The sequence below is a fragment of the Strix aluco genome, chromosome 13, assembly GCF_031877795.1.
Source record: "Strix aluco isolate bStrAlu1 chromosome 13, bStrAlu1.hap1, whole genome shotgun sequence".
Classification (NCBI taxonomy): domain Eukaryota; kingdom Metazoa; phylum Chordata; class Aves; order Strigiformes; family Strigidae; genus Strix; species Strix aluco.
The window spans coordinates 20168668-20180205 of NC_133943.1; the positions used below are offsets into that span (position 1 = coordinate 20168668).

General features: G+C 62.1%; 1 protein-coding gene across 2 annotated transcripts in view; it reads right to left on the reverse strand.

Annotated features, from left to right (window-relative positions):
• Window positions 1–7518, reverse strand: part of PCDH1 (protocadherin 1) — a 53210-nt gene extending 45692 nt beyond the window's left edge. For both annotated transcript variants that reach the window (XM_074838799.1, XM_074838801.1), the window contains exons 1-2: window positions 7220–7518; window positions 610–1424 (exon numbers count right to left, since the gene is read on the reverse strand). In XM_074838799.1, the coding sequence (XP_074694900.1) occupies window positions 610–1424; window positions 7220–7283 (879 nt within the window). In that variant the 5' untranslated portion in view covers window positions 7284–7518. The remainder of the gene's footprint in view (window positions 1–609; window positions 1425–7219) is intronic.
• Window positions 7519–11538: the final 4020 nt, after the last annotated feature.

An 11538-nucleotide genomic window follows, 5' to 3' on the forward strand; every position in this document is an offset into this window, starting at 1 on the left:
AATCCACCGAGATCCACCCCCTCGGGCTCCCCAGGCCGGTTTGCATCGCTGGCTGAGACGGGGCAGAGCCCCTGTCTCCTGCAGACAGCAAGGCACCCCTGGAGTCACGGGCAGCCCTCCTAGACAGGCAGCAGGGATGCTGCCGGCCCCCCATCTCCTGTGTGAGCCCGAGTTTCCATGGAGCAGCCATGGGAATGCAACTTATGAAAGGGTCTATGTCTTGTCTGTGGGCAGCATTGAGACTGGTCTGGCACGAAGCCAGACTCCCCATGGACCTCAGGTCCCAGCCCTCCCTGTAACCCAGAGCCTTGCTCCCACATACCCGCCAGTCCTGCTGCTGCCCCTCAGTCGTGTCCTGCAGCCCCCGCTCTGGCTGCACCTTCCCGCACATCCTTTCCAACCTTGTTTTAGGAGATGTGACATGCCAGGGACCTGCCTGCCCGCTGGCCCTGGGTGACACTGTGGGCTTTTAGGGCTTGCAACCCTTCTAGGCTCCCTCCTCCCTTGAGGAACCATGGCAGCAAGCCGTCATACAAATGCTCCCTGGGTTGTCCCTCCTGCAGCCAGGCAGAAGGGGGCTGGGGAGGAGAAGAAAGCCCCTGCACTCACCTGGAGGACAGAGTGCCCCACAGGGCTGTTTTCGGAGAGCTCCGCCTCATACAGGGCCTTCTCGAACTTGGGTGCATTGTCATTCATGTCCAGGATGGTGATGCGAAGCAGGGCGCTGCTTGCCCGTGGCGGGTTGCCTCCATCCTGCACCTTGATGGTCAGATCATAGGAGTCCCACTGCTCCCGGTCCAGGTTTCCCATGACGATCAGCTGTGGCTGCTTCTCGTCCTGATCCTCTGCCACCTGCAGCCCAAAGAGCTCCTGCGCCTCCGGACCAGCCGTCAGCTCGTAGGAGGCAACGCCATTGGGGCCCGAGTCCCGGTCCATGGCCAGGGGGATGGGGAAGAGTGTCCCAATGTTGGTGTTTTCGGGGATGGAGAGGGTGAGAACAGGCGAGGCAAAGTTGGGGGTGTTGTCATTGATATCGAGCACCTCTATCTGCCCTTCGAGCAGGCGTGGGCTGCTGTTCAAGATCAGGTCAGTGATGGACACTTCGAACTCCAGGAAGCAGGGCTGTCCGGGCAGGAGGTGCTGGCACTCACGCAAGCTCTCCCGGTCGATGGAGGTCTCTGTGGTGTAGATGTCCCCAGTCTTGCCGTCCACACGTAGGTACGGAGCCCCCACTTCCAGCTTGTAGAGGTGTCCCACATCTGGGAAGCCATAGTCAGAGGCCAGGCTCCCTATGAGGGTGTTGGGGGGTTGTTCCTCCTGCACTTTGTAGACCACACGCGTCCCAGAGACCAGGGTAGGGAGCTGGAAGAGGAGCCACAGGCCCAGGCAGGATGCCAGCAGTTTCATCCTGCGCTGCAGGGGAGCTGCAAGGAGACACAGACACCAGAGGTTAGGCAGCCCCAGGCCCCTGGGACCACTCCGCCTCAGTCCACCTCCCCGGTGTATGCTTTTGGGTGCAACCCCCGTGCCATGCAGGACTGCACATGGTCCCAAAGCAGCCCCCCAAAAGGAAGGGGCTTCAGGGTCTTGCCAGGCAGAGCTGGCCCTGGCCATGGCCTCTTGGCAGCCTCCGCAAGCAAGTGCCCAAGAGGACTGGTCCTGGCTTGCAAAGTTCCTGCAACACCCTGCTCAAGGGAGCGACCCAGTCATTGAAACCTCAGCCCTGGCTTCCTGTCACTTGCAGGAAGCCACTCCTGCCACTGTCCACCCTCTTCGTCACCACGCAAACTGTAATTAGACCCAACGAGGCACACTAACAGGGTGGACGGCACGCAGCCTGCTGCCAGCAACCCGATGGGAGCCGGCCAGGCTCAGAGACAGCTTCTCACCACAGAAACACAGGAGCATTGTGTGCCACGCACTGCAGGGGCACTGCCTGCCACGCACGGCGGGGACACAGAGGCACTGCATGCATCTGCCAGCCCTGCAGAAACAGGAGCACCAAAAGGGGGGCAGGGGCTCTGCCTGCTCTGCAGGGGTGCAGGGCTGCCACCCATCCGGCACTGCAGGGACATGGGGCGCTGCCCCGACACAGAGCTACCTCCCATCCATTGCTGCAGGGACCCAGGGCACTGCCACGGCAGGGACAGAGCAGCACTGCCCTCCCTGCACTGCCGACCCAGCAGCACTGCCAGCCTCGCACTGCGAGGGATGAAGGCACCACCCACCCAGCACTGCAGGGATGCAGGAGCCCCGTGCATCATCCATCCTGCACTGCACGCGGGGCACTGCCATCCACCTGTGCCCCTCGCAGAAAGAGGGGCACTGCCCACCACTGTGTTGGAGGGACACGGGCTCACTGCCCACGATGCACTGCAGCGCAGACCTCCCCCACGGGGCAGACCCTGTGCCTCCCCACAGAGCAGCGGCACTGCACAGCCCCAGCACACTGCAATGGTAGGCACAGCATCTCCCCTCGGCTGCACAGTCACTAGGCAACCCCACACCCTGCGCCAGCAAATACTGTTCCCTTCGCTCACTGCAGACACACTGTTCCTTCCCATTCCCTCCCACTCCAGACTGGGACACTGCACGCACCCACTGGGTGCCTACCCTGCCCCACAGGGGCAGCCCCACGCTGCCCACCCAGTGCCAACGTCCACCCATCCCGCTGCAGAGGCAGTGACACGAGTACTGCCCCCCTGCATTGCAGAGACGCACACTGCACGCGCTGCACCGCAGGCACCCAGCCACTGGAAACCTCCTCCCAGTATGCACACACTGCAGAGGCAGTGCCAGGCGCACCGCCAGCCCCATAGAGACTTTCCCCTTCTGCGCTGCCCACATGCCCTGTCACCATGCCCCTGCCTGGTGCTGTGCTTGGCCACCAGCTTTCCTGTCCCCCGCTTTCCGTTCTGGGAACACACCTTCCTCCTCCAGGGTCCAGGTGCACCCACACAGCTTCTGCTGAGCCATGAGCGTGAAGGGGTGCAGCCCAGCTCACCAGCACCCAGAAATCCCAGTGGTTGGATGCCCTAAAATCAACAGGCACAAGCATCTGCCATGGGCCCACAGCAGCAACCCTCTCTCGCCACTCCCATCACTCCCTCTCTCCATACTCTGCACCCAGCCTGTGGGATGGGTGAGAGCTCCTCCACCATCTCCCCTCCACAGTGCCACGGAGCAAGTGCTTAATTCCTGGTTACCCCAGCATTGTACAGATCCTCAACAAGTGGAGCATCGTGCACTGTCCACCTGTGAGCTGTACTTCCTGCAAGGCAGCAGCTCCCAGTTCCTCCACCCCTCCGCCCCCCCACGGACAAGCGCCTCATCTGTGGCATGGAAGAGGAGCTCTCCCTCCGCAGGTGAAAATACATCTCTGTTTCTGGAGACGAAACTATGGTCCTGAAGCCTTGCTTGACTCTGCCTCCCTTCTCCTGCAAGCATCCTTCATGCAGAGAAGAGGCATTTCCACCTTGCTGAGGGCATGCATAACTGTCCAGACCGGCGCTGTGTGCAGACACCTCTGAGATGTATGTCCCCAGGAGGAAGGGAACGGGCAAACAAGACTTCTTCGATCCCTGCACAGGGATGAGGATGGAGGAGGTAAGAAGCTGAGCAGAAACACAACGCATCTCTGCATCAACACAGGCAAAACCCAGCAATGCTTGTACGTGCACACGTGTGTGTCTGCACTGAGGGTGCACGTCCCTGTGTGTGCACTGTGAGCATTGGGTGTATGGGCAGCTGCTCAGAGCACGACTGCGTGTCCGTAGGAAAAAGCATACATGTGCACACGCATGCAGTAGCAGGGCGCGCAGGCATGCCACACGTGTGCACACCATGCGAGGAGCACAGCCGTGCCTGCACCGGGACAGCCTGTGCACCAGACACAAGTTTGCGTTCCTGCACCGAGCACTCGTGTGTGTGCACCGGGCAACGCGTTTGCCTGCGCGGGGGGAGCATGTGAGCACGCCCCATCGCCACCGGCTGTGCATTTGTGTGATGTCACCCTGTGCGGGGGCACTTGCACCGTATGTGTGCACGCCCCAGATGGGTCACACATCTGTCCGCCCGCAGCATGCGTGTGCACTCACACCAGACCCCCCCGTGTGTCCAGCTGGCTTCACGGGGTGTCCGAACCCACACTGAGCTTCACCACGCTGTTGCCCTGTGCTCCCTTCGGAAATGGCTGTGCGGTGAGGACAGGGAGAAGGGGAAGACAGGCAGCCCCAGCTGCTGGGAAGCGGCTCCTGGAGGATGCCCGGGCTGGGAGAGGCACCTGAGCCCACTGTTTGCACAAGCCTGTTTGCACTAGGCTGGGCTGTGACTGCCGATGACATAGCGCCATCCTGACTAAGCCTTGGTGTGAGGTGGAAGATCACAGGTAAAGGTGATAGTTCCAGTGCGGGGTGATGCCTCACATGGCCCTGACTGAGCCGGGAGGGAGGGCCCTGGGAGCTGGCATCGTCTGGAGCTCTGTGCCAGCCTGGAGGAGGAAGGGAGTCACTCAAGGGTGCTCAGCACCCACGCTTTCTGCTCCAAAAAGGAGGCTGGAGCCTGAACCCAAGCCCCATTCCCACAGGTGAAGGAAACCTCCAAAGCGGTGAGGCTGGAGGGAGAGAGGGGCCGGGGACCGAGCGGGACCATCGCCCCGCAAGGGACTGCCGGCGGGCATGAGAGGCCCTGGGTTGGCCGGGGTAAGGAATCCTGCTTGGCGACCAGGGGTGCGAATGACACAGCGCAGACGTGAGAGCCCAGAGCTGGGCGTGAGGAGGAGGAGGAGGAGGAAGCCTCCACCACCGGGGAAAAGCACGTCTGTGCAGGAGACAGAGGCTTCCCAGGGGCCAGTACAAGGCATCGGGCTATTTTCCCATGGGATCTAAGGACCATCCCACACTTTCTTCTCTGGTGCCAGGCACCTTTTTCCGACCTGCTGGCAGAGCACAGAGCACTTAAAAATAAAAACCCCTCCCAAAACAACTATTCCTCCGCACACACAATTCTCCCTACGGGGAGAGTGTGAGAGAGACTGAACCACATGAGAGAGGCGTTAGTCATGCTGCTTAATGCATGACTGGGAAGCTCTGGGAGGACAGTGGCATGCAAAATCCTACAGAATCCAGCCATTCCCCCCCCAAAAAAAAAAGCAAGCTTTAATGAGAGAGAGGTTATAAAGCGCCGAGATTTTAAGCAACTGCTTGAACAAGCCTGTGCTCCCTGTGATTCCCACAGCCCCTTGGCCCTGTTCCACAGAAGGCAGCACCGCTCCGGGAACGGGCACCAAAGTCCACCCTCTTATTGCTCCCAACGGCTGATTGCGTGGCTCGGAGCCATGCTTGCAAGTCTATCCAAACCCTGCACTGAGCACACAAGTCCTAATCCCCCACCCCCCCCCTCAAGCTCTGTTCTGACGCTCGGAGCTGGAGCAACATCCGAGCAAGCAGCAAATGTTAAGCACGGCTCCACCGGCTCCACCGCGCGCGAGGGGCTGGGATCCAGGACCACATCGCCCAAAAAACGGCCGCGGGTGTTCAGTCCTGCATCGAAGGCACGGATGGGCTGAACCCTGGGCATTCTGTGGCACGTCCCACGGTTTCCTCAGGCTCCGGCTGCCACTGCGGCTGCTCAGCATTTATGCAGGCTGGGCCCAAGCACCCCGAGCCGGAGCACCCCGCGACGAGGAACCCCACTTGCTTGTGAACAGCTTTACCCCAAAATCATCTCTTAGGAGCTGCACAGTGATGAAAGGAGGGTGAAGCCCGGGGCCCTCCCTCCTCCTGCCTCCTTCTTCCACATCCTTTCCAACTCCGGCAGCCAGCGAGGCAGAGACCTGTCAGAGCCTCCCCTGGGCGGCAGCCCCCATCCTCCCACCCCGGGGGTCCCCCACAGCCCCTCCGGGCTCCTGCGGGCTTCTGTCCCTCCCTGCCACCATCCCGCTCGCCATCCCGGCCTGGAGGGGGGTCCTGGGGGGAGCCAAAAATGTCGCGGGCCTGAAACACCCCGGCAGGGCCGCAGGGAGCCGGCAGCGGCGGGAGCGGCTCTCCTCCAGGACTGCAGCCCGGAGGGGCTGGGGAGGCCTCGGGGAGGGGGGAGACGGGACCCCCCTACCCCGCAGGGTGCCGGGGGGAGCCGTGGCTCCCGGCCCCCGCCGGCTGGGAGGGAGGACGGAGGCTGGGCTGCGCTGCCCGGCCGCTGCGGCCGCGGCTCCCCGGCCCTCGGCGGGGCTGCCCGGGCGGAGGCTCCCGCGGCCGGTAGCGCCGGCTCCGGGCACGGAGCGCCCCGCTCCGCCGCTCCCCGGCGAGCCCCGCGGGATGAACGGGGCGCCTCCCGCCAGCCCCGCACACACACACACGCAGACACCCGCGGAAAACACACACGGGAGCCGCTCTGCTGGCACCGGCTTCACACTCAGCCTCGCGTACAGGCAGGGAAATGGGGGGGGGTTCTAAGGCGCAGGCACGCACACCCCGCTGACACACTCACACGCACACACCCCCCGCTCCTCTTAGACACACCAACACACCCCCCGCTCCCCGCACACGAACGCAGCCGGTTCCTCGACACGCACACCACGCCTGTATCCCACACCCCAGTGGCACACGCACACACACACGCAGAGACACCCCGTCACGGCCACGGGCGTGCGCGCCCACCAGAGCCCTTCAGCCCGCTCCTCCCGCACCCACCCGCACACGCTCAGCCCCGCTCCCAGCCGGCTCCCGCCTCACCCGCAACTTCTCTCGTTCCCACGCACCAGCGCACCCCGAGCCGCGCTCACCCCCCGGGCGCACACACCCAGGGGTGGAAGGGGGACACACACACACACCCCCCCACGGCCACCCCCGACGGGAAAAAAAACCCACACGCGCTCACCCCGACACAGCCGCGCACCCACAGCCACCCCACGGCACCCACCCTGCCCGGGCCGGGGCTGGCCCCGCTCCGCGCCGCACAACAAGTGGCAGCGCCGGGCGGGACCGGCAACCGGGAGCCGCCCGCCGCCGCTGCCCGCGGAGCCCCGCGCCCCGGTGCCGCCGTCCGCGCCCCCCGGCGCGGAGAGGCGCGGAGGGGAGCGGGATGCTCGCCAGCGCCGCTCCCGCCGCCGCCCGGCCCCCCGCTCCCGCACAGCGGCGAGCTCCCGCCCGGGGCATCCCTCACCGCTCCGCAGCTCTCCGCGGCCGCGGGCGGGGGCTCCCGGCCCTGCCGCAGCTCTTACTTGGATGCGGACAGCGCTGCGCTCCGTGCCGGCCCCTTGCGCGCTGATCCAGCGGTGTCTGCATCGCCTCCTCCCCGCCGGGACCCGGCTCCCCCCACCCCCCCGGCTCCTCTCGATCGTTATCCACGGATGAAAACCAAATTTAAAAAAAAAAAAAAAAAGAAAAAAAGGAGGGGGGGCAAAAGAAAAAATGTCCCGTGGGAACCGCCCCCCTCCCCCGGCCGGGGCTGCGGCTCCTCCGGCGGAGCGGCGGCGGCAGGGCTGGCGGCAGCCCCGGTGGGCAGCTCCGTCCGTGCCCGCCTCCGTCCCTCGGTGTGTGTGAGGATGTGCAAGGGAAGCGCAGCGCAGGCACGGCCCCTTCCCCCCCCCCCGCTGCCTCCGCCTCTCTCCGCCACCACGGGGAGGTGGAGCTCCGGCTCCTTATCAGATCCCGAGCCCAGCCGGGCCGGGACGAGCGGGCAGCGGCTGCCGGGCAGAGCCGCCCTCCTGTCGCACCGCCCGGCTCCGGGCTGCAGGCACGGCGCCAAGCCCCGCGTCGGTGGAGAAGGGGGTGGGTTCCCGCACACCCCCCCGGGACCCCCTCACCCCGGGGACGCCTCCACTCCTCGCCCGCACACGTGTGGGACGGCTCTAGCCTTTCGTTCTCCTCTCGGTGCTCTTATTTATTAATTCACTCGTTTATTTTTCCAGCCGGCGCTTCACACCCCCGCAGCCCCGCTGCGTGGGGAAAGGGGCCCCGGCTGGCAGTGCACCCCGCTGTGCTAAGGAGAGGGCCCCTCCGTGGGAGCGAGCCCACCGGGGGGGCTGTGCCCACCCCTCCTCGGATCCCCCCAGCCGAGCAGGGCTCCCGGCAGGCTGGAAGTAATGGCTCCTGCAGCCCTGCCCGGGTGAGGTGGTGGGGCCTGGAAAAGCAACTGTCCCCTCCCGTCACACCTTGGTGAATCACGTTTTTATTGCTGGGTGTCGGGACTCGGGAGCAGAGAGCAACTTGCGAGCTCCCGGCTGCGCTGGCGATGCCTTCTCAAGCTGGGCTACCTCAGCTGGGTCCTCAACTCGCCCGCTGGCCCCCGTGGGAGCTCAGACAGGGAGAGTGCAAGTCCCCAGGGGGCCTGGGGACAGCGTGCTCCAGGGGTGCCCCTTCCCTCGATGGCCTCTGCCAAAGGCTCTCTCAGATGGAGATGCCGGGGTGGCTCCCGACACCCCGCCAAGGACCGGGCACCCCATGGGGCTGCAGGGCCCCTCACCAAGCAGCACCCGCCTTCCCGGCCGGTTGTAGTGCACCTTCCTCGCCAGGATGCCGGAAAGTCCTTTCTGCTCGGCCGCGGCGTGCGGACGGGAGCGCGGAGCCACGCCGACCTGTTGCGCAGCCCCCGCCGCACAGGCTGGGCTCGGCTGCGCTGACTGCACCATCTAGAGGCTGCGGCGGCCGGCTCGGGGGAGCCCCGGCCCCGGCTCAGTCCAAATCGCCCCGCTTTTCCCCCGTAAAAAGGCAGCTCAGCCCCTGGCAGCGCTTCTTCCTGCTGGGCAGGAGAAAAGGGCTGGAGAGTCATCCCCTCTGGGCGAAAAACCCCGCTCTCCTCCGAGATTTCCCTGTAGCAGGGCCATCGCCGCTCGTGCAGAGATGTCGGCTTCTCTACGGCTGTGTGTTGGGGTTTTTTTTCTAGGTGTCAATTCTCATGAAGCCAATTTAGCAGAGGATGTGAAGTGAGAACCCAGGGAAGGTCAAAGCCCACCGTGGAAGGGCAGGGAAGGGAGCTGTGGGGTTTGTCAGGGTTTACCCTGCTGATACAGTGTGAGCCGGAGATCTGGGCAGAGAGAGGGAATTAAACCCTCTGGAGACGCCGTGAGATTTAATCAGTCACTGGCAGCCCTCCTTGGAGGGCTGGAGAGCTGCGGCAAAGGGAGCAAGGGAGGAAGTGACCCCGTGGATCCAAGGTGAAGGCAAACTTAAGAGCTCACTGGTGACCAAAGGTTTCCATTTCGCAAGAGGCACAGGGAGTGGATAGGCAGCGCAGGGAGCAGCCGGGGAAGCTGTGCATGCACGCACTGTACGAGATGCCACCTATCTGGGGGGGACGGGTGCCTGCCATCTGCAGCCTCTGCTCAGGCACGTCTCTGAGAGGCAGGTCCAGGCTCTAAGAGCATGGAGGGGAAAAATGCCCCAGCCTCAGGAGCCACCCCTCTGCAGCCCAGAGGAGCTGCCTGGCAAAGCTGCAGTGCTGGCAGCACCTGATGGCCAGGGCAGCTGGCGGGACACCGTGTCCAGGACACCATGTCCAGGCCACCGGAGGCCTGGCATCGCAGCGGTGATTTGTCTGTCCACCTTCCTCCTCTGCCCACTGCCTGTGAAAGTGGCTGGGCTCCTCATGGAGTGCTCCTAGCCCTCTGACACCAAGGAAAGCCTAATGCTGGCATTGCCGTTCCCTGTCCTCTCTTTGCTTGGGCGTTATAGTATGAGTCACCGGTCCTTACCTTGTGTCTACCATTTCCCAGAAAGCAGGGAAACCACCAAACTGCAGCTTTGGCTGCTGAGTTATTTCGTGAGACCCTCCAGATCCTTCCCACCCACCTGCCCCAGTTCTGGCAGTGCCACCGAGCCTGGAGATGCTGCTGGAGGCGCTGGCTTGCCCTGCGCAGCAGGTACCCCGTGCTGGGATGCTCTGGCGTCATGCAGAGACAGCTGCTTCGTGGTGCCGGTGGGGCCTTGTCAGAAGAACAAAGCCTGCGAGGGAAGAGCATCCAGCTAAATCTCTGGGAAAGCAAGAAGAAAGGGAAACACGGAGAGCAAATGAACCTTACAAGAGAATAAATACCCCCTCCCCAACACACACACGCAGCAACCTGGCTGCCGTCTGCTGCAAGGAGTTCAAAGGCTCTTCTGTTCTCTCTCTCATCAGTTCTGGGCTCCACAGGAGAAGCAGCAGCGTGGATTTGGGCAGCAAATGCTAATAACACAGATGTTCTGACAATTCGCTTGTTTCTACAATTAAAAACAAAAAGATCCTCAAAACCCAAATGCAAGGAAATGAGCACTTTAAAGAACTTCTCCACATGCCTACCGAGTAATGAAGGGCTGCAGTTTTGCGGGGGAAGGGGCTGGGCGGTTTCAGCCCGATCCGGAGCGTAAGCAGGATGCTGCGGGAGAGGCGCATCCCTCGCACTGTGCCGTGCTGGGGAGCGCGGCCAGGAGATGCGCTGGCCACGGGGTGTGGGTGGCCGACCCTTGTGCCGGGATTGATGGAGGGGCTGAACAACTCGGTTGGTCACTGCCTGTCTTGTCTGTGGGACGCTTGCTGCCGAATTATTGGGAGATTGTTTTTATTACTGTTTTAACTCTTTTTTTAACCTTGTTTTTCTCTCGACTGCACTTTCACTCACTCATTAATTTTGGTATTTTTCTCACGGTATATAACCCCTGTCACGGCTGCCATGGCAACAGGAGGGAATGTGCTCAGCGCTAAAATATCCTCTCAAAAATAACAAAAATAAGACAACAGAGGCAGCTTCTGTGGGCTGCTGCAAAAGCAGATCTGGCCCAGCTTTGTGGTGACGGAGGATGAAAGATCCTGCAAGCCGGGGAAGCCCCTGAGCTCTTGTCCTCCCACGGCACTCAGCCCATCTCGCATCTCGGGGCCACATGGACTCCACCATTGCCACGCTGAAAGCTCCTCCTGGGACTGACCCTTGGGGCTGAGCATCACAGGCCTCCTCGTCCAGCCTTGTAAGCTCATCCCCTTCCTCAGGGTCCACCATACCCAAAATATCACTGCAAATGAGGAGGAAACACGGGTATAAGCTAGGAGAAGGGAATGAGGGTATTGCTCAGGGGGGTTTGCTGGTCTCCGGTGGGTTTTCAGTCCACTCGTGGATCCCTGGGTCGAGAAACAAATGGTGATGTGAGGTCCCCAGAATCAGGAGCTGCAGCCAGCATGGTGGCACGGATGGTGGGGCTTGTCACACAAACCTGTTGTCTTTTTCTGACAGGATTACTGGTCTGGTTGAGAAAGGCAATTGTGTTGATATAGTACACTCGGATCTCTCCGAGGCATTTGACTTACTTCCACCTGACATTTTGATTAAAACTTGCATTATAAGGAATTAACAGGGCACATATTAGGTGGATTAAAAATGCTTCCCTGGCAGATCTCAGAGGTAGTTGCTAATGGGTAGATATCAGTAAGTAGCACTATTTCTACCTACCTCCCCTCGGGGACCCGTTCTTCGTCCACTGCTATTAAACATTTTTATCAATGATGTAGATGAAGATATGAAATCTTTGCTGGTAAAGCTTGAAAATGACACCAAGAATGATGAGATAG